At 33.9% G+C, this 24,213-nt stretch overlaps 1 protein-coding gene across 6 annotated transcripts in view; it reads right to left on the bottom strand.

Annotated features, from left to right (window-relative positions):
* ADGRG6 (adhesion G protein-coupled receptor G6) overlaps nt 1–24,213 on the bottom strand; it is a 138,660-nt gene that overhangs the window by 40,948 nt on the left and 73,499 nt on the right. For 4 of the 6 annotated variants that reach the window (XM_038526200.1, XM_038526199.1, XM_038526203.1 and 1 more), the window contains exons 5-11: nt 18,805–18,873; nt 16,432–16,515; nt 10,172–10,257; nt 7,470–7,522; nt 6,249–6,311; nt 2,703–2,845; nt 13–124 (exon numbers count right to left, since the gene is read on the bottom strand). In XM_038526200.1, coding sequence (XP_038382128.1) covers nt 13–124; nt 2,703–2,845; nt 6,249–6,311; nt 7,470–7,522; nt 10,172–10,257; nt 16,432–16,515; nt 18,805–18,873 — 610 coding nt within the window. The remainder of the gene's footprint in view (nt 1–12; nt 125–2,702; nt 2,846–6,248; nt 6,312–7,469; nt 7,523–10,171; nt 10,258–16,431; nt 16,516–18,804; nt 18,874–24,213) is intronic. The other 2 variants (XM_038526202.1, XM_038526204.1) reach the window with 1 other exon arrangement.

The following is a 24,213-nucleotide window of genomic DNA, read 5'->3' as shown; positions in this document are numbered from 1 at the left end:
TAAAAGCATTACCATGTCCGTGAAGCATAAAAGCCCTGCTTTCCTGGACAGGGAAGGTTGTATACAGAAGGTGGGATGAGTGGCCAATGATAGCCTTTGGGATCCTCATCAGCAGGACATAAACCTATGTGGAAGTAAGAACCGACATGGAAATGTTAATCTATTCTTTGAAGTTAGAAGTGAAAGAGGGAGCAAAATGACAATGTTGGTACTCAGGTATTTATTTCATGTAATACTAAGATACTAGTTGTTTTATGTTCAGAATTGGTAAACATTTAGAAATTAGGAAAAATAAGCATTTAAGTACATTTCGGATATAAAAATTATCCAAATCAAAGTCATACTTATGGGAGTATCATCATGAAACATATATCATTATTCTAACATAAATCATTAGTAGCTAAAATTAGTAAAATAAAGGTTTATTCAAAAAATAAACACTACATACAATGATGATCTTGAAAAATTCAAAATGTAATATGATCTTTTTCCAAAAAGGAAAGCCTATAATACATCAATCCTGTTGTCATTGAGTTGCAAGCATATTTTATGGAAAAATTTCCACCTGTTCTGAAAGCATCTTCTGCCTGGAAGTTTGCTGGGGGAATGGCAAAAGGAGACCCATGAACCAGCATCACATGTCTCTCACACATGCCTTCACCCTCAAATCATCCCATCTGTTGTTGGAAAACTTTCTGGGCAAGTGTCATGACATAAATAACTCAGATTCCACAATTTTAAAAATATCCAAATAAAAGCAATATATTAATGACAACAAAATTGTATTATTCCTGGACTGAGGAATAGCAAGTTATAGCAGACTATTGGGAACTGGTATTACAGTCACCAGTTGAACATTTAAAGAACTTTCCCAACTACATTCTGAGTCTTAACATTATCAGGATTTGGCCTTAATATTTTCAATTGCTATAAACTTTTCCTCATAGGCATACCTGCAGAAAAACAATAAATTATAGAACCTAAATTAAGTAGCATAAATTATATGTTTAGGTCTGCAAGAGAGTTTTCTGGGATTCTGCAGGCTCCTAGGACAGAGATGAGTCCAGCCGGCCCTCACAAAGCTTCCCTGTTACATCTAACCTACCATTCGTCAAGCTACCTCCTCGCGGAGACATTTTTTGTGACAGGAAGCATGTAGACTCTCCCAAGCCTCAAGAAATGCCATTTGTTGGGCAGCCCGGGTGACTCAGAGGTTTAGTGCTGCCTTCAGCCCGCGGGGTGATCCTGGAGACCTGGGATCGAGTCCTATGTCAGGCTCCCTGCATGGAGCCTACTTCTCCCTCTGCCTCTCTCTCTCTGTCTCTCTGTGTCTCTTGTGGGTAAATAAATAAAATCTTTATTTAAAAAAAAAAGAAATGCCATTTGTTAATAAGCAAGCATTTTCTCACAGAGGCTCAGAAACTGTTCATGATAGTGAAGACAGCAATGATTCGTATTTCGCCACCTCTATGAGTTCTCTGTAGTTGTGTATGTGGTGGACACATTACATATGGGTAGTTTCTCATAGAAGCAGGGATGCCTGCTTCTTTATTACATCAGGATTCTGGCTTCAGTTGGAATCAGCCTCTTAGAGACTGAGGAATACTTGCTTCTCTCACATTAGCCTCCTGAGTGTGCATAAGGAAAATGTCAAAGTTTTCTCTTGATCTCTATTAATATGCTTAATCAATAGTTATAATCATGTAACATTAGAATAACTTCACTTTTTGTTGTCCATATTTGTGATCATTAACTTTTCCAAAATATTTCCATCAAATCTCATTCACTTATTTTTTCAAGTATTTAAGTGCTAGGGAATGTGCTGGATGCTAGGGAAGGTAGGAAGCGAGGGTGTTAAAAGAAACTAACAGGTGTTCTCAAGTCAGAGAAGATTTCTATTTAAAGATAATATCCATAAGAAAGTCCAGTCTAATACTATGGTCTTCTAATTTGTCCAGTGCTCTAGGTATCAGGACAGCATGAAGTAGAGGCTCCAAGGCAATGATTCCTATTGATACATGATGATGTCATAGAAAAGATGACTTTGGGCTATCTTTAAAACAATGATTTGATAAGCAGGTGAATGGTGAAAGTCCAGAAGAGCAGTGTGGGCAAGACAGAGAAGCATAAAGGAACACAGCATAGTCTGAGGTGGTACAAGCAGTATCATGTGTGTGGATGGAGTTCAGGATATGAATGGTGTCTACGTAAGAACTAACTCTCAATCCTGGATAATTCCCAGAATTCTGGCTTATTCCTCTGAAGACACTGATATCATTAATAAAGATAGAAAACATAAGAGAAGGAGATGTTTTCTAATAAGAAATTGCCTTTTCTAAGATTTACCTCATTAGAGTTCCCATACATACATATATCCACTCTTCATTTCTGAAGTTGAAGCTAATTCTGGTTAAGACTCCTGGCACTTTGCTCAAATTCTTAGTATTTCTAGAATATGTCCCCAAAATCAAGTATAAATTCTCTTCTGCCTCTTTGATTCCCTTAGATTCATAGGTGTTGATATCTTTTATATTACCCACGTCACCCCTTTGTTACTATGCCACCAATATGATGAATTTCATCATCAGAAAAAAATAGTCTTAAATAAGCAAACAATACAAAGAGGAAAAATACTGTTGTTGCTGCTTCAATTAAACCTGAATGGTTATATTAAATACATATAAAAAATTGAATGCACTTACCCAGTTGTTTCACACTCACTGCATACAGCCTCAGGCCCTCATCCAGGGATTCATTATTTTTTAAGAGCTTCTGTTGAATGTCTTTTCCTTCTAAATTGGGATTGTTGGTAGCATTGTAAACTAGAAGGGCCCAAATCACCAACCTAGAAAAGCATTTCAGATATAATTGTTAGAACTGCTGACTGGGTGGTTGATTTTTTTTTTTTTTTTTTTTTGGTGGAAAAACAGAACACTTGGATATGGTAGTAAGAGGGACGACCGACCATGAAACATTGAGAGTGGAGTAATAGGCCAAGGCACTCAAAGACTCCTGTCACTGCACAAATTGTAATGTTAAAAATATCTCAGTATGAATAGCTTATACAGGATATCACATGTATAATTCTATCATATCATATCATATCACCTCATATCTTTTAAGGAATATGTTAAGTAATACTTATATATAGTATATAGGCAAGAAAGGGCCATACTTTAATAGTTAATTCCTCATTGTTTTTTTGTAGCCAAAAAAAAATTTTTTTAGAAAAATTAAATTCCAACAAATCTGACTAAACTAATCATTTGACTTTAAAATTATTAAGGGTCTTATTGTCTACAAATGTGTTACAAATATCTCCAGAATTGTGATAATGATTTTCTATCACCAGGAAGCATTTGCAAGTATGCTGTATGGTGAAAAGGTACAAAATAAATACTTAAAATATACATGGTGATTGAAGGGGATATTACAGAAGTTTACAGACTGGCTGCCCCTGAATGTCTTTAAAAAGAAAATATTTCTATGAGAAGCAGAGATGTACCCTAAAAGCCCCATCAAAGTTTTTCATTCTAAAAAAATTTTTTTTCATTCTACATTTTGAAATAATATAATTTTCTATTTCACTGTAATCATAGCTATACTCAAGAGTAGAAATCAAAATTTGCCAAAATCAAGGTAGTAGCACTGCTTTTGAAATAAGTATTGCCAGTAGAGAGGCATAGCATATTTTATTTATAAAGTTATGTAGGTATTAACAAAAATGAAATAGACTACTGATATATTTGTGGTGCTAAAAGAAGAAAGACAAAATGAAACCTAGCTATTCAAGATTAGGTAAAATTAAAGAAGAGCTCCCATTTTTTTTTCTTCTGAATATCTGTGCTAATCTTAAAGTGTTGAGCTGTTCTCATAATTCAGTCTGAAAAGCTATCTCAAAAATGATCTACTCAGGGTTCACATATAAATCATACTTTCAGTTGAGTGAGACATAGATGTAAATATAATGGTGAGCTGTGATAATTTCCCAATTTTGTAAATGCCCTAGGGAAAGTATCCTTTGATTAAATTATTGTTGGAAGATAAGCTTTGCTACTCCAGTTACTGAGAACTTAGTGTTGGGAACATGACCTTTTACTTCTCTTTAATATTGAGAACACAATGAGTACAATGTATTGTGATAATACTGAATACCCAAATTCAGCAATTCAAGAATGGCCATGCATTTTCACAGGTCTTATCTCTGTATTTTCCTCTCTTGTCCTGAAAACTGAAACTAGTTTATGGTTCCACAAAGTTTCATCAGCTGTTACCATCAATCATCCTTTATTTGAATAAACCCGTTTCTGTGGCTTTGGTTTCCTATCTGTCTAGGCAATAGAAGATGATAGCATTATCTGAGGTTATGGTCTATGTTAAGTGTTACAACCAAACTGAAAGAAAAAGTCTGTGTGTAAAACTAGTAGTCACGGTTTTTGAGAGAAAAACTATGAGCGACTATAAAGATTCATCAACGAGTATCAGAGCCATAGATATTAGAAAAAAGAGAGGGAGAAAAAGACTATTATAAGAATACATTATTTTAAGAATACATTTTAAAACAATTTTGAAATGATTAAAAAATTTTAAAACAGGCTTTTAAGCAATTAAAAAAATTTTAAAACAAAGATTTATACCAAGAAAAACTAAACATCTGTACTTTCCCATATACATGGCCTTGGTTCCCTTTCCCTATAATTTTCTGTGAAGTTACTTATTGGTTTGACAGATAGAAAACTGAGATTCTATGAATTTAAATGTTTTTCAAGCAAGAGTTTCTGAGGTACTGACATCTACTAATGATGGCGGACTTTAGTGTTACTGGGTAGTAAAAGAGTCACAGTAGGTGCACTAAAAGGGCAATATTGACTTCCTGAGGAGGATATAGCATTGGTGACACCCCAAACTAGGTCTGCCCCAATTGTTAGACAAAATGTGTGGCAAAGAATCAATATGATCTAGCAGTAAAGGCTAGATCACCTTCAGGTGACCAGGTGGCCTTCAGGTGACGGGTGACCAATCACCATCAGGAATATAGTATTAAAATAATTATTCTATTCTTCAGATCACAAAGGACAAGGAATAATGAAGATAAAAACAAATTTCCCTGATCATATGGTCCAAGCCAGTCTGTTGAATATATATTAGAAAAGTTTCAATTATAACTTAAACACATCTGCTTCTCTATTATTAAACAGAAAAAGAAAAAAAAAGAAAAAACTCTCTGGCCAACTCTCATATAAAATTCTATTTTTAATAGTGAAAGGGAATAAAGGGGAAAGGAGAAAAAATAAGTGGGAAATATCAGAAAGGGAGATAGAACATGAGGGAGTCCTAACTCTGGGAAACGAACTAGGGGTGGTAGAAGGGGAGATGGGCAGGGGTTGGGGATGACTGGGTGACAGGCACTGAGGGGGGCACTTGATGGGATGAGCACTGGGTGTTATTCTATATGTTGGCAAATTGAACACCAATAAAAAATAAATTTATTTTAAAAATTCTATTTTTATTTTCTCCTAGTAAGAATATACCATCTGAAAAGAAGTATATTCCATCATCATGGCTGTAAATCTGTAAAATCTATTCGGTCAATTGAAATTAAGCAAGACTGACATGAACATTTACTATTCAACTTTTTTTTCTCTCCTTTGGAAATGTGATAGACGACCTGAACACAACTAAATTTATTTCATTTGGGAGTTTAAATTGTTTTTAAACAATTATAATTATACAGCATTCTGAACAGCTGGCCTTTATGCCAACTGATTCTATATGGTGGATAGATCTGTTAAATTACCTGCCTGCATAAGTCATGGTCCTGATATCAATTTTAAAATAGACTTCCGAAAATTAGCTGTTACCCATATTATTAGATGCTTCTATACACAAGTACTTACTTAAAGTTATAACTATCTTTTTTTTCCCTTTAATGCTCTTTTTGAAATTTCAATTAAGAGGTAATGGATTATCATAAATAAACTATAAATACTAAAATAAGAACTCATACATTTAAAATGTTCTACTTCTGAATTATTTTTCTTCATATGTAATGTCTCCATCCAGTCTATTTGATGGTTTTAACTACAAGAAAAAAAACTAGTGTGCTAGTGCTATAGAAATAACTTAAAACTGCTACCTAATTAAAATATATCTCTCCTATCTCATTATTTTCATTTCTCTACCAGACAGTCAAAACAGAGAGCTAGAAAAAGGATGTTACAATTTCTGTAAGACTTTGTCAGCGTTACCTTTGATCATTCACAATGCTTCTCTTGACTTTAATCTTGTCTTCTCCCATGCTCAGATGAAAACTACAAATACAGATATGTGTATTCATTATCAACCTCATCTGCCACATCATCAACAACAAAATTTAAGGAGGTAAAAGAAAGAGGCAAAGTGAACATCCTAAACCAGTATTTCCAAATGTGTGTCCTGAGGTTCCAGTTCTTTTTATATGCTCAAAACCAAATGACTCCATTGTCAAATAAGCTTGGTAGCTGTGCACCCTTCCTTTCTTTTCAAGATTCACAATCCATGTTTGTTATACTAAATAATCTGAGATATTCAGATATATGGAAATCTGTTTCAGTTTAAGAATGTACTTCTTGGGGGGATCCCTGGGTGGCTCAGCGGTTTGGTGCCTGCCTTTGGCTCGGGGCGTGATCCTGGAGTCCTGGGATCGAGTCCCGCGTCGGGCTCCCGGCATGGAGCCTGCTTCTCCCTCCTCCTGTGTCTCTGCCTCTCTCTCTCTCTCTCTCTCTCATAAATAAATAAATAAATAAATCTTTAAAAAAAAAAAAAAGAATGTACTTCTTGAGCAAATTCAACCTGTGATTCTTCTTTCTGTGTTAACTCATAACATCTCTTGGGTCCACAGGATATATGTTTAGGGTTAATGAAATACACTTTTAAAAACTAATTTAAAACTGTGAAAACAAGGCACAGAGGAGGGTATGTGGATGATATACTATTGGCTAGGCAGTTAAAATATTCAAATGGAATAAAGATATTTTTGAAAAGCTAGGTTGCAGATTATAGATGTCTTATTTTGTAGAAAAACAGTCTCCAAACTGGGGTGCTATATCGATGGTTCACTGGGGCATGAGATGAAACTAACAGAACTTCTATATATATATGATTGTCTTCTTTTAATTTGTGATATATTTATAACCTATACTGGTTAAGTAATATACATACACAAATTTATTTAAAATCACAAATATATTTTGGGAATATACACTAATATTTTTTAAAGATTGGGATCCATGATAAAAAAAATTAAAACCAATTGCTGAGCATTGAAGATTTTTGTGCAGAGAAATGACATAGAGTTGTTTTAGAAAGACTATGAATATTGTGTATGTGTGTATTTGTATCAGGTATGTGGGGTATAATCACAGCGATGAAGAGTAGCATTAAATGAGACACTACTTTTTACTTCTCAAGTCATTCACTCTGTCATTTACCTGATATTAACCACATAAACAGTGTAGTTCCAGTTTTGGAAGGTTGAATTGAGCTGAAAAATACAATGGAAAAGGGTGAGTTTTGATAATACTTTCCAAAAAATATCTGAATCTAGTTTTTTTCCCTCCCGTAAGTTGTTATTGGAATAAGACCCTGGGAAAATCCCAGAGAGCCAGAGGAGTGAAAGAAAGGTAAAGATAACAGTCACTGCATCATTATATGCCAAGAACTTCACAAAGGTCGTTTCTTCAATCTCAGAACAACTAATGAGATAGGTATTATCTGCTCCCCCACCCTGATATATGAAGAAATTGAGCTTCATGGAGAAGGAAATAGCTTGCCCAATGTCCCCAACTAAGGCGTAGCCGATCCCAGACTGGAACCCAAGACTGTTTGTCTGGAAACACTATATTTTCCCCTCTAGCCCATATTATAATGGGTCCCTCCATTGTGGTTCTTTGACTTAGCCATAATACTGAGGGCTACACAGCTGTAAGAGGGTACATAGGAGGATTAGCACAATAAACACATTCCATATTTTTCATTCAACAAACACTGTGGTACAATACACATGTTTTTCTAGTAAGCATCATCTCATAAGGATATTGGTTAGGAAAATTACAAATTAACAATACAAACCTTTAAAAAAAAAAACAAAATGAGTTAACGTTATTGGGAATTATGTTAATTATTATGTGGCTATTTAACAGAATTATGGGTCTTAGTGCCAGACATTTTAAAGAAGCAATGGATTATGGATTCCTCTTGATATAAATAACCACCTTCCCATGATGCCTTGTCAATACAATTACAAATGGGATTTCGTTACTGATATGAAATCTTCCTATTTCTATATGATCTGAAGGGTGTTTTAGGACTTATTTCATACACACAATTAGCCTTCCTTGCAAACATTCCTAAAATTGAATGTGAAATCTATGAAGTGCTGGCAAAAAGTATTAAATTATTTTAAAATTGTAAACAGCAATAATATGAATCAGGGACACCAATTATGCTTTCTCTATAATCAAGCATCTGCTTTGGTATCTTGCATCTTAAATGAAAAGGGTCCAGTAAAGTTTAGCTTCAAATGAGAATGAAGTTATGCTGAAAACTATGCATGTAATAAAGATAAATGTAAAATTATACACTGCCTACGGCATAGACTCCAGTGAATGTTAATCTTCCAGAATAACATTAGCAGTGGCTTATTTGAGAATGAATATAAAGAATTTTATCTTTTGAAATCATTCTGGCTTTAAACTAAACAAAAAGAAGAACGCTTGAAAGAAAATGGGATGAAGAATATGCTCTTTCTATAAAGCTGCTCTCCATTTGGAAATGAAACATACCTCCCAGTGTTTGAATTACTTACTGATTCTAATGCATCAGTCCAAAAAGTCAACAGCAGCATTTTTCATTGACTTTTATTAGAGAAGATCACTCCTCCACTCAATTTTATAATAGAATTGTTATTTACATACTCTTAATTTCCTGTGGTCAATTTATTTTTAACGTGTATTCAAAGTAAGACTTTTCTTACTATAGACCCTTCAAAATAAGACTGTATTGTCATATCAAGTTATTCTTCAAAGATGGGTAGGTAGGTAGGTAGATAAATAGTCACCATTACCTCTCAATGTAGGATTTAACTTTGTTTTGCTACCAAGGACATGTTTTACTAGACACCTGCTGCACAAGAAACCCATCTTTCTCAAAATGTATACTTGAGTGACTTTATTCACAATGTCTGAATTGTAATATAGTGTTATATATAAAAAGCAGTACAAAGTCCCACAGTATGCTGCAGACAGAAAATAAAATGGAAAGAAATAGAAACCTATGGAAAATAAATTTTTTGTTATGGAAACAAGAAAAAAAACATAGGTGGTATCCGTAAGGACAAGAAAATAAAATGCTGAATTTTTTTGTTTTAACTGGAAATTAAAAAAATTTCATTAATAGAATACCGATTAAATAAATTAGTATATCAGAAATCTCCATCAACAGAAGACTTGCTAAATTAATGACTAGATAGCCGCATAATGGAATATATCACAGTGTTAAAAAAAGAAAAACAAAAACAAAAACAAAAAGGAAGGTCTCTGGTAATAACAAAAATAAGTACAATGTAGAATGGTATGCAAAATATGTTTTTAGTGTAAAAAGGAGGAAAAATAAGAATCTATTGTCTTGTTTTCCTTTATATGAACAAAGAAATTCAAGGGGAAAAAACAAACAAGAAAAACTTAACAGTGATTTCTAAAGCAGATGGGTTGGTCTCCAAGGAGATGAGCTACAAAGATGGGTAAAATATTTTCACGATATATTTTATTATGCTTTTTGGTTTATGAACCAAATACTCAAACAATTAAATAAAAATATATAATCTATTTTTTAAAACTCTGCTGAAAATGTAGGGATATAATTGTAAATAAAGAGACTTATGAAAACATATTTCTGTTTGTGTGGTACTTTTCGACATTAATAGTGTATTAGGCTTGTCCTTGATTCAAATGCATCTCCCTTTTTAGGAATAAGCATACACCTCCCTTCTAGGTCTATTCATAGTACAGATAAGGGACAATGTCTATGTTTTAGTGTGATCTTTGGATTCAGTTAGCCAGACAATAGAGTCCTTTCCAGATTTCCAGAGCTTAACGATGTCAAATCAAAGAAGAAATTGTACAAGTTCACTTACCCATTCTGCTACCTTGCTCTGTACTTTGACCTCAGGGTGATGAAGGATATTTTGAATCACTATGGAAATTCTATAGACAATTCCATCTGTCCATTGGAAATAGGATTTAGTCCATTAATTATATTTTACAGTCATATAATTATCAATTTAACTTTACAATCACACAATTTAAAAGAAACGCCTTCTGTGGGAGATACAGGTTTCCAGTGATGGAATGAATAAGTCACAGTAATAAAAGGTACAGTACAGAGAATATAGTCAATGGTATTGCAATAGCATTTGTATGATGACAGATGGTAGCTACACTTGTGGTGAGCACAGTATAACATACAGACCTGTCAAATAATTAGGCTATACACCATAACATGTGTCAACTACACTTCAATTAAAAAAAAAACGAAAAAATAAATAAAACACCTTCTACATTTTTCTACAGAAATTTTCTACAGGAAATTTGAGATATTTTGACTTTATGCTGCTCATTGACCTTTGTAACTTCTTAGAAAGAGTTATCAGGAAGCCTGGGTGGCTCAGCACCTGCCTTTGGCCCAGAGCATGATCCTGGAGTCCTGGGATCAAATCCCACATTGGGCTCCCTGCGAGGAGCCTGCTTCTCCCTCTGCCTGTATCTCTGCCTCTCTCTCTCTCTGTGTCTCTTATGAATAAATAAATAAAATCTTTTAAAATATATAAATTAAAAAAGAGAAAGAGGGGATCCCTGGGTGGCGCTGTGGTTTGGCGCCTGCCTTTGGCCCAGGGCGCGATCCTGGAGACCCGAGATCGAATCCCACATCGGGCTCCCAGTGCATGGAGCCTGCTTCTCCCTCTGCCTGTGTCTCTGCCTCTCTCTCTCTCTCTCTCTGTGACTATCATAAATAAATAAAATTTTTTTTTAAAAAAAGAGAAAGAGTTATCAATTAGTTTATTCTTATAAACAATTCATTGCTCCTAAATTATCACCTACACATTTCTTTAATTCTGTATATTTTGGGTATCTACTGTCTGAATTTGTTCATGTACAATTTGATCTCTTATAAGAAGAAATTACCATTATTTTGTACATTATAAAGAATGACAGAGTTTGGAGTATGTAGACTTGAGTGGGATGATGGAGAGAAGCTAACCTGAAAGAGAACAAACAGGTACGTAACATGTTTGGTGCTCTCGACCCCCTAGTCTTCCTTTCCTCTTTCCCCTCCTCAATACAGCATTTACTTCTACGAAATCATTTACCAGATTTTTCATCAAAATTCCATAAATATAGTTGCTTGTATCAAAGTAAATGGGGTAAAGAGAGAATATTTGCAGACAGAATTTTAACTGGACTACATTGCTTTTAAAAGAAAACCTTATGTGAGAAGAAGGTTCCGCTTTTTTCTTTTTGGGATAATCTTTAAAGTAGTCTGATGCTTTTTTTTTTTTGTAAATGCAAATTGAAGTCACCAGCCAGGGTTTGCTAAATATCTCTATGTGTGTGTTATAGGGTACCTTACTAGAAGTAGCTAATAAGAAAAATATCATTTTAAAATAAGGTAGGTTATACAGAGGAAAAAAACCTGAATCTCCATTGTTGTCAGTCATCTTTCTTCATGCTTATAATCTGGTAAATCTTAAGTAAAAGAAGCAGAGAAAACGTAGAAATATATAATCAAAACAATGTTTTGGAGTAGATTTAATTTTAAAAGTTAGGAAATCAGTAGAAAAAGTACAAAACTCTGCCTCTGGAAACCCCTGTATCTACCAAAATGCAAATTCCGGTCCCACTACTTTTAAAGGAGTGCTTTTCCCATGTGGGGTCAGAATCTCATGCTAAAAATGTTGCCACTCCCAAATATAGTAATATATGAAATTGGTACAATCCCAAGGACAAGTGGGTTTAACTTATCCAGACTAGGTTATTTCAGCTTCTAAAGCTCCTTAGGTATTTTAATAATGTTGATTTTATGTTCCTCTAAAAATATTCTGAATTTAAATTTTAAATTTATTCTGAATTTAAATTTCAGAACAAATGATAATAATTCAGATTTAAAAACCTTTTTCAGACTCTGTATGTCATCATATCAAATAATGGGCATGCCCAATGACTCAGGAGAAATTCAAAGTGCAGAGGTCCAAGAATTATTCCAAGACCCTAAGGATATTCTGTTAATATTCACTGGTATCAGCAGAGTAGCTGAAGAGCCACCACTAGATGGAGACCTAAAGCATGTGTTTAAGATTAGTAATCTTTCCTTCTCAGGAAAATATTGCAAAATACTAAAAATCATTATTTTTAATCACTGACATTTCTGAAATGTTCTGGAAATATTTAAGATATTCTTCTTTAAATTTTAAATATTTCCTGCCTCCATTTTTTCAATCTGCTCTTATTTATATGTGAGAAAGACATACAATATCAGAGACAGCCTAAATCAATTTATAAATATAGCACTTTCCCTCAAGTTAAATTGCTTATGGCAAATAAAATATGTTTTCTCATGCTATAGATTCTCTCATGCTATATATCATGCTCAATTAGTCTCTCTTCAAAAGCCTTGGAATGAGATATTTATATACTCGGCAGAGTCTACTTGTTATACTTACTTAAAATTTCTGAATAATGTAGACAATAACTAAACATAAGAAATGTCCAGGGGTGAACTGTCAAAGCGAGATAAAATATCAACCAAAGAATTGGTAGGAAGGGTTTTGGGTTGCAAGAAAATAATTGGTTTAAGCATTGCTGTTGTAGAAGATACATAATTAAAACGTATTGATTCAGGCTCCCCAACCCCGTAGCAAGGGGTCTTCTACAGATGTAACAACTCCCACAGTGTCTCAATTTTAGAAAAGCTAATAACAAATTTTCATATATTCCAGAGACTTCAAAAGCTATTTTATTGTCCTAATAATGATATTTAAGCCAGCAGAATTCGTGACAGACATTTCTTGGGAGGGGAAAAAGAAGTATTTAAGAGTATATCCATTTTCCAATTAGATAACTCTTTCAGCCATGCAGAACCTCAAAGTACAAATCTTTGCTTGCCATTACAGATGCCGTGTCAAAACAGTATTCCTGTCTATGGGTCTTTCTCCAACTAATCATTTTTTTTGAACTGTCTTAACATTCTTTTCAGGGTTTCTTAGAAGATATAGAAATGACACTCCTTATTTATTCTATACTCAAGGGGGAAATACAGGTTTCAAAAAGTAGATTTTAAAATATTAATTTGAAAAGACGATGTTGAAAATAAATCACATGTTATTTTGGAGTCAAAATTATTTCTTTGAACTACTGATGAGGCAATTACCACATGACAGTAGTATTTATAAGTGGAGTCCTGCTCTCCTAAACACATGATTTCCTTAGATAACCGGCATATAAAGCCGGATTGATTGTCCAATTGATACACATATCCAGAGAGTATTTTTTTCTTTGAGTAGTTAAATGTATGTTAAGAAATTAGAAACAGTGATGCAATTAATACCTGTAAGCTAGGTTTTTAGAAAAATAAGGACTAAGGGGGTTAGTTCCTTACTTGGGTTATTTGTGATGACCCCACAAAATTTAATATTCAGTGGCACTGAAACGATGCTTCAGGCAGAGAAGATACCATCTGGCCCAAGAGCTTTCTTTAAGAATGTAATGTAAAAGGTGCAAATGTTATTGGTGAGAATACCTAGATTATCCATTACATACTGAAATATCTCTTTATGAAAAGTAACCTAAAGATTTTCCTAGTATACAATCTGAAGTATCAAATATAGGTCCTATTGAAGATAACAAAAAGAAGTTTTCATAGAGAAACAGGAACACTTCACAAAGTCTAGGAAGACAAATTTCCCTGATACATGGAAGAAATGTCTGATTATCAAATAATCTCAACCCCTGCCCCTCCCCACACCAGCATATCGTCACTGACAGACCCAGCAAAACTCTTTGATAATCCAGAATTTAAAGGACTGGATAAATTAGATGACAAATTTGATAGTTGTGCCTATCTTTCTTACAATGAATAAAAAACAGGATTCTCTAACAGATCATAAACCTGAGAATGTTTACTGTGTCAGTTTCCTGAAGAATAAGAAAAGTATATCTAGGGGATCCCTGGGTGGCTCAGCGGTTTAGCGCCTGCCTTTGGCCCAGGGCATGATCCTGGAATCCCAGGATCAAGTCCCACATGGGGCTCCCTGCATGGAGCCTGCTTCTCTCTCTGCCTCTCTCTCTCTCTCTCTCTGTGTCTCTCATGAATAAATAAATAAAATATTTTTTTAAAAAAAGGAAATCTGGAATTGCTGACAGCATGTAAATGATTTGGAGAGTACAAGACACGGAATTAAATCCCATTTATTCACAAGGTGAATGAGTAATTCTCTTTCCAATTATTTCTAATTTGACTACATCAAAGAAAAAAATTAATTAGATTACAGTCTTACACTTTGTTACTCTCCCTTTTTAAAAAGATAATGAAGGCTTCAGGCATAGATATATGAGAAAGCAATAGGATATAGGGAGAATTCAATAACATTGTTTTCATAATATGTATTCTCACTTTTCTATTTTACAACAAACAGTACTGGTTTTACAATAGCGATATCAATTTTCCCATATAAATGCAAATATTTAAGTAAAAATATGCGCCAATTAAAAAACTATTAAATCAATAGCAGAGGTGGTTCAAGGATATGGTAAAAATTGTTATGACAGTACACAGATTTGAATACACAATTTTGAGACTATTTCTACCACACGATGATTTTTGAATATTTTTAATGCTAGGATTATATTTTTATCGAGAATCATCTAAATTAGATTTTTTTCCTTTCATGTAGTCAAGTCAAACCATTTTAACTGATTCTAACATTTGCTGGCTTTGTTGAAACTCCAATGAAGGTTATGACGCAGACAGAGATGGCTGAACAAGGCTTTCTTCAAGAATGTCAGAAATGACATGATTGAGTGAATACAGCTCCACTCCACCAAGTCAAGGACTCTGAAGCATCACATAAACGTTCTTGGGCAGTAGAGGATGTGCCAGTCCTGGAGGGAGAATGCCACAGAGGCTCTTTGTATGACCATACAAAGAGCGAAATACTTAGTTAGAATTATAATATTCCCATCTACTGGCTGGAGTCCATATGAAATACGCGCTGGGAACTTCAGCTGTCGCTGCTTTCCTGGGGGTTGCTGGAATGTTTGCCCCATCATAAATCTCCTTGGTGTAACTACCAGAATAACCATAAACACTTCCCTGAATCGATGTCTTTATAATCCTAGTGAAATTTATATCTATGTTTCATGTAAAATATTCCATACTTCCAATTTAAATGTCCTTACAGAGGAAGTTGGTGTAACCCCCAGAGCCAAAGGAAAAATGAACTATGTGGGTTTCTTTTCTCTATTATATTACAGATGTTTTGGCCTCACAAGTTAAATAATATTGAGAAAATTCATTTGTTTCAAATAGCTCATATTTGAGAATATTACTGTCTGTTAGGCAATGGTGCAGTCACCTGATTGGAATTTCTCTTTTCTAGGAGAAACTTAAATCATTTACTCTGAATTGCCAAAAGGCTATGTAGTCCATATAGGTAGCAGACTAAATAACTCACATTACCTTGCATTTTCTCTGCTCATTTCTCACATCATATAACTGCTGTATTTGCAAATTACAAATAATATAAATAGAAATATATATATGGAAAAAAAGGCAGGAAGTATTAGCACTTAAATTGAAATTCTGTCAGCCAAAAATTGACTTAGTTGATATGCAATCACATTCTAACCATTATTTCTCAACAAGTAAAAACAGAGAGCAAAGTATTACCATGTAAATTGATCTAAATGTCACGAACGTTTAAGCATAAAGTTGGCTTCAGGGAAAAATTACATTACTAGCATAATTTAGTTTCCTGAAATTATGAAATTCTTTAAAAAATTAGTTTCCTGCAGAGAATAATCTGACAAAATACAAGAATATTTTTTTCAGATACTAGACACTAGCAAATTAATTCCTTTTAATTAAATGCTTTCTTTGAAAGCAATTTTAGGTAAAAGTGTGTAAGAGTAGTACTGGAAATGTACTCATTCCACTGGTCATTAGGATAAAGGAACTCAAGGGAGTCAGGTGATATTTATTTACAAATAAATCTTACAAATATACAAATGTAACTATTTCAATAACAGAAATTTTGTTTGAACATTTGATATTCCCATTCTTAAAATATAATATTTTATCACATCAGACATACTACAAATATAAAAGGTAATGATTTCTTACCATTCCTTTGTTTATCGATTCTATTAGTAACAGGCATGTTAGTGGTGACAGTGGGTGGTGTAGTACTAGGAGAGTCTACAGTAGCTGGTAATAAAGATGAGAAAGATGTAATTTTGCAAGGGCCACATGACAGTTAATATGGATGAGCAATCTATAATTAATGAATGAAAATATATAGAGGAGGAATAGAAACCATTTCTTGCTACTAAATACAAAACAGACTCTAGGGTTACAATGCATAACATGAAGCAATGTTTTCTATGGCACATTAAGAATCACTTCATACAGCCTTTGGTGTCACACAAGACACCAAAGAGTGTCTTGCACACTCTTGCACAAGAGTTTAGACAAGAGTGTCTTGCATACTCTTGCACAAGAGTTTGGAGCTGATGCCAAAGAATAGAAGGAAGAATGTTCAGATTCTACACCCATGTCTGCCATTTAACAGGCTGATGACCACAGAGTAAATTACTAAATCTTTCTAGAACTCAATTTCCTAAGTCTATAAAAAGGAAAGGTTCCATAAGGTAGTCTGTATTGCACCTATCAGTTTGAAAATGATCTAAACTAAGTCTTCTACTGACTAAAGAAGTAAAGTCTCAAAGGAAAATGTATCTTCTCCTTGAGAAGATACATGACAGAAAAACAAAAGAGAATGAAATGTTTATATAGAATATAAATGTATAGAATCATCTACAGATCCCAATAACTCTACTAAATGTTGATGGATAAAACGGATTTCATAAGGACAAACCTTAGAGGGAAGACATTTTCAAGGCATTATAGTTATGATTCTTATACTATTAAAACTTTCAAAGATTAAACCCTTATGTAATGCTTTAATATCTTTCTAAGGGATTCTGGAAGAGCTATATAGGTAGTAAAATAACTATACACACAATTTCCCTTTAGTTTTTCTTAGGAGTATGTTTGTATTAGATGACCATTCATATGTACAATGATCATCTGTTATATATTTCAACTTACCTAAATTTAAAACATTTACACGACTATATATTAAGTGATTAAGCGATTATGATTATGATTACCTTCTTGAAGTAAAATTCTTTGATTCAAAATATGCATCCTTAACTAAAATAATTTTCAATTCTAAAGTAATGTAAAATTCTTAAAAATGGGGATCCTTTTTGAAGTCTTTATTTTTTTAAATTCTGATCAATTATATTTATCTTAGTGCAAAAATACATCAATGAATTTAAACATGTTTTTGGTCATTTAGGACATGGTGGGGGGGGGGGAGAATGCTGGGCATCTGATCTTTGACCCAAGGAATCAGTACTATAGGTACCTCAGGTTAAAACAAAACAAAACAAAATTTAAAAAACCCTTCAGATCTTGAGCTAGGCAAAATTAAGGTTTCTTTCTATTTTATTTATCTATTTTAAAACTATAGTGAGTTTGTGGAAATTATGTAATGACTTTATTTTCATAGATCATTCATCAGTAATAATAACAAGAAATAGTATCTCAAAAAAGAAGCAAACAATGCCGAACTACATCCCTTCTCCCTGACTACTCCCATACTGGAATCACAGAAAAGAGCTTAGATTTCTATCTATTTAGAAGCACTTCTAACCCATCACTCTCAGGATATGATCCTCTTAATAAGAGATTCAGCTTTTTCAAAAGGCATTGTCATGATTCTTAATGTGGTACACAGAACATGTTACTTCATAAAGAAATATTTAATAGAATAAATGGATGAAAATGGGTCATAAGTAATTAGGAGGAGCAATGATAAAATTAAAGCAAAATATTTATGTTATTATTTTAAAACTTATATGACTTTATATATTATTAGCATGCAACTATTTAGTACATTATATATAATTGGAATACTGGCCATAATATAGTTATTGTGTATTATAATAATAAAATTACACTAATATTAGTTTAAATATAACTATTTTTATCTTAATACTTAAGTTACATTATGTACCATAAATTGCCTTATGCAGCTTAATTGAATAACTTAATTTTCCCCTTGTTTTTCACACATGAATGCTTTTTCAAAATATTGCATGACTATATTTATACTGGACCTTTGCAATAATCTTGAGAATAAAAAGAGGAAAAAAAATGAAATAAATCCTTGTTTAATAGCATATAATCATTCACATTTAAGAGCCCAGTGCTTTATGGAAATATGGTCATCCAGTGTGTGAATGCATTCTTTCTCCACAGTGTATGTACTGTACACCCACACAACTAAAACACATCCAGAAATTCTTCTGTTTTGCTGGTTTCTGGCTTCTCAAGAGAAAATTAAGATAATAATAAAAATAATTACAACCACATTATCCAAAATAGCAAGTAGGAAATAGACCCCAGAGGACGATGTTGGCTCCCTACCTTGGCAGAGTGTCCCCAAATCTGCACAGTTGGCTAGTTCTGCTGCCGGGAGTGGGATCAGGTAGGAACCTTGATCAATACAGAGGGATTATATAAGTTTGACTTATGATTTAGTGACATTGCCCCCAACCCCTATGAATCTTATGGTTGGTATAACAGGAGTGCCCCTAGATGAGTCCATCAATAATACTCCAACATCAAGAAAGTCTCTTAAGGTCTTTGTATCTTAATTTCCACAAATGTAAAATCAGATTATTGAAGTTTCCCTCAAAATCTTCAATCACTTTATTGGCTATCCACACATGAAAGGAAAAGAAAGGCTACTGCTCGTTAGAGTTTGTGTAAAAAGTCCAGGGACTTTTCATAGGATAAATTATGAAGCTCTGGTAGAAATTCATATAAATAAAGTAATATAAACATCAAAGGTAAGTTTCAAAAGTGAACTTGGATATTACTAATATTCATAAAATGCATATTTTGGGTTCACAAGCACCAGCATATGCCATTTACAATTCCGGAAATATGTTTCTGTGACTTCAGGTTGGTCTTTGTGTCTTTTTCAAGCTTTTTTTTTTTTTTTTTTTTTTTTTAACTGACTCATCCTCAGCAAGAAACAAGTTTAGAGCTGGTTTTCTAGTAGGAGTAATGGATTTTCTCTGTTCCAGTAAATCTCTGACAGTTAACAGACTTTTACCAATAGGTTGAGACTGAGGAAGATGGGTTCAACTTATCACAAAGCACCCACATTATGCATAAAGACAAGAGAACAAATACAAATATTTGTATACATACACATACACAAATACATAGATTTAGTTTTAAAAAGACATTTCCATAATAGTGATTCTATTCTAATGGTTAAACATTTTCCAAACTGTTCTGTGGGAACAGTACATGAAGGCAGAGCAAGTACGTGATCCAACAAAAGATGTCGTATTAGGTGATTGATGTGCATAAGCGGAAAGCATCCCAACAATTTAACAGAAGCTCATGAATCATGATTTCTTCATTCTCAACTACCTCAGGCACCTAGCCCAAGGAAGGAATCTTCAGAAAAGCCCAACTCTACAGGCAGGTCTGCGATGTGAACTGGCAAGACGCTCTCAACATAGTCATTTACATATTCATTCAACAAAAATGTAATCACTGTTTAGTGTGTGAGGCACATAGGCTAGAATAATACTCTAAGACAGTGTCAGTGCTCTCAGAGAGGCACAAATGGGAAACAGAGTCGCAGTTCTCTGAATGCGTTAAGTGGAAGTACTCAGTGGCTCAAAGGAGGGCATGACCAACAGCTTGATGAGAAGGGAGAAAAGAGAATCCATTACAAAAAAGGATGCCTGTGAATAATATCAGGAGTCACTATACTAATGTAGGGACAAGAAATTAGAAATGGAAATTACTAGCAGAGAGAATTACTGAAATATCAAGATGGCAGTGAAAAGTTCTGGGAACCTGGGTGACATGGCATCACTGGAGTACAGCACAGGAATGATCAGATATATAGGTAATGGATACCAGTGGAGGGCCTAATAGAATGTTGGCATCATGAATAATGGGACTCTGTCTTCCAATAACATATCCCACACACATAGCAGGTGGTTACTCAAGCTTTACCGAATAAATCTCTGGATGCATCATGAATGACTTCCTCTTTCTTAGAGGAAAAGGAAAATATGAAAGGAAACTAAGTGAGAAAATTGGATGTCTTGTATCCATCTTTTTCTTGCCATCCTCATTGTATTCATGATATCAAGTCTAAATTAATAATAGTTTTTATTCTTAATGTATATTCCCTCTTAGTTGGCTATGGAGCCTCAAAGATGGTTTCATTTTTTTTTTTTAATTTTTTTATTTATTTATGATAGTCACACAGAGAGAGAGAGAGAGGCAGAGACACAGGCAGAGGGAGAAGCAGGCTCCATGCACCGGGAGCCCGACGTGGGATTCGATCCTGGGTCTCCAGGATCGCGCCTTGGGCCAAAGGCAGGCGCTAAACCGCTGCGCCACCCAGGGATCCCTAAAAAATTAAAAAAAAAAAAAAATCAAAGATGGTTTCAAATTTAAATCACTTAGAAAGAAAGAGAAGACTAGGGGATATTTTTCTGGTTTCTAACTTGAGAAACTGGTACATAATGATCTCATAAAAGGAAAGAAGAAATACTAAAGGAAAGCAAACTTAGGTAGGGTGGGATGAATGAGTCCAATAATGGGAACTGAGTGACATCTGGATCCATGGGCAGGTATACAGGTTTCTGTGAGAGGCCTAGCCAAGAAATAATGCCACAGCATCTATAGATGTGTCTGGGATCACTCAAGCTAGGGTAGAGATTAGATGGAACCATAGATATGCCTATTTTTAAGTATCTTATTTTTTTTTAAGAGTTCTAAATCTCAGAAGTAAAAATAGTTCTTATAGAAGGTGGTTTTATAGAATTCAAGTGAAGGAAGTTTCACGGAAGGTGTGGCCATATCATGTACACCAGGAAGGTCAAGAATGATCAAAACCGAGAAGACTTTTAACTTGCATTGGAATTTGGGTAGTAACTGTACAGGAATTAGCTTCAGGAGCGTGGGAATGATGAACTCATGACCATCATTTGAGAAGTGAATGCAAAAAGAGGAAGCCTGGCTATGAAAGAAAACAGAGACAGGGAGAATGACTTTGGAAGATTGAAAACTCAGACAAGTGTACTATGGAAAAAAGGGCAGTTGAGGAGGTAGAAGTTGAGGCCTGCCTTGTCAGGACTGAGGTATAATTTTACCATCAATGTTTTCTGCCCACCATTCTTTCCCATCACTTATACCCACTTCTTGCAGAACCTTACTTCTTTGTTAGGTACTTATATTTTAGTGAGGAATTTCTGAAAACTAAAAAAAAGCTTTAAAACTCAACATGAGGAACTGTCAGCAACTGCAACATTAGGGAAAGAGAGAGAGAGAGAGAGACCCTTGCTTGGATGGAGTTCCTGTGCTTCTCAAATTACACACAGTGTTGGCAGTCAAAGGCTCCTTAGGCCACTTCTGACACTGATACAATATCTCTGGAAGACAAAAAGAGATAAGGAGATGGTGTGGGAAAGAAATTTCTAGACTAACTACACTTCCACTGCAGTAGATTAAGGAGCTCCGAGGTGGAAATGAGGAAAGAATCAGTAGAGTTATGATTTAGAGTAAAATATTTAACAATTTTCTTAACATTTCCTCAGTTTCACTGTATGGTAACAAGTATAAATTCCATTTTGTGACATCCTTGTCACAGGAAATTATAACATTCCTCAATATTTAAACCATCGGTTGCCTCTTTTTTGGTATTTACAGTTTAGCAAATTAATAGTTATAAATATTAAATAAACACTGTTTTATGATTCAATATAGCAATAGAAATTAAATCTGAACACTACATGGTATAAGTACAAGTGACATTTATTATTTCATTTTTTGAGATTTTATTTATTTATTTACTTACTTATCTTTTAGGGGTGAGGAGAGAAGCAGAGGGAGAGGAACATGCAGACTCTGCACTAAGTGTGGAGTCTAACATAAAGCTCGATCCCACGACCCTGAGATCAGGATCTGAGCAGAAATCAAGCCAGATACTTAACCAACAGAGCCACCTAGGTGCCCCACAAGTGAAAAATTTAATTGGAAGGAAATTATATTGATAAATGAAAGCTTTATAAATACACCAAATTCCATCGACAAAAACCATAAAATATAAAAAGTATATATACTAACTTTTTATTTCCACCCATTTCATATTTTCAGCATATCTGCATAAAAAAAGTCATTCACACAATCAGTTTTCCTAGGTAGACATGTTTATGAACCAGATTGTTAAGGAAGAAGAGACAATTTTCTTTCCTGGATAATAATATAGTTATTATCAAGGAATTACATTCAGAACGTGACCTAAGTGTGTTCACTGATGTTTGTGGATACCACAGAGGTTTTTAAAGGTACTTGCTTAATATTTAACTGCAAAATTTAGAGGCAAATTTCCTTGAAAATGTACGCACCAGGGATGCCTGGGTGGCTCAGCGGTTGAGCATCTGCCTTTGGCTGAGGTCATGATCCTGGGATCAAGTTCCTCATTAGGCTCTCAGCAGGAAGCCTGCTTCTCTCTCTGCTTATGTCTCTGCCTCTCTCTCTGTGTCTTTCATGAACAAATAAGTAAAATCTTTTTTAAAAAATGTAATCACCGAAAATAAACAGGTGATGAAAAGCTGCAAGCTGTTAATCTTTCTTCTCTGTTGTTCTTCCAAAATCTTGCCACTGAGTCACTATTTACACAGGTTGTGTTAAAAAAAAAGACTGATGTGTGGCCAATAACACATCTTACATTCTACAATAATGAGGAAAAAAATATTACTTTCAATTCCCTCTTTGCAGTTATTACTAAATTGAACTTTATAATTTTTCATAAATATATTTAAAATAATATTATTTCTGGAAGCCATTTATGCTCATAGAGTTTGGATCATCTTCAAAGAATAAAGTCCTTTGTAAAGATAATTTTATTTTTATTATTTAAAAAATAATTCAGTTTATGCAAAAATACTACACTCAATATTTTTTAGGGATGAAAGGAAGGCATCAACAATGAGTCACAATTTTATGGCTGTGAAGGACAGAAGTGTAACAATTGAAAAAGAAAGTACAGGAATCTGTTGATGAAGCATTGGTAATCAAGCACAAAACTTTGGAAATGAAAACAAAAGTCAGGACAAATCCAAAAATTTCTAGAAAAGAATAACATAAAGTTGTATACTTACGAATTGTATCTTATCTCTATATCCACAAATGGTTAATAAATGGAAGTGTTTAATAAATGCTTGTAAAATATATGTAGTTTTTTTGAACTTAGACCATTCACTGGGTTATACTGTACCACTCCTCAGGAAAGAGCAGTCATAAGGAAAATAAGTAAAACTGATATAGAAGGCACTGTTTGTTCTTTGTGAAAATTGATGGACATTAGCCAGTATCTAAACTTGAATCATAACACAGGCAAATACTTGCAGTTATAAATAAAGAGTCCATTAAGAAAATCGTCTATCCATGGAGGTCATAAAACTGAATATGTTTAACAAAATTATGTAAATAAAATATATTTAATAAAATAAAATTGAAAAATGAAAAATCTAAGAAAAAGGATTATGCTATAAAATGAAAAAGAGCTACTGCTAAATAAAGCATTTCTTTCTGAAAAAGACTAACAAGATGATCTGTGTTTATTTTTTTATTTTTATTTTTTTGATGATCTGTGTTTAAAAAAAAAAAAAAAAACCCTGCTGAAAATTTCTTAATTAAGGTATACTCCTGAACTAGGCTTAGAATAGTGTAGGATAACAAAACAGCCTAATTCTGAAATTTTTGAAACATTAATTAATAATATGTTGATTTTGG

The sequence above is a fragment of the Canis lupus genome, chromosome 1 (assembly GCF_011100685.1).
Source record: "Canis lupus familiaris isolate Mischka breed German Shepherd chromosome 1, alternate assembly UU_Cfam_GSD_1.0, whole genome shotgun sequence".
Taxonomy (NCBI): Eukaryota; Metazoa; Chordata; class Mammalia; order Carnivora; family Canidae; genus Canis; species Canis lupus.
This window is presented reverse-complemented; position numbering and strand designations above follow the sequence as displayed.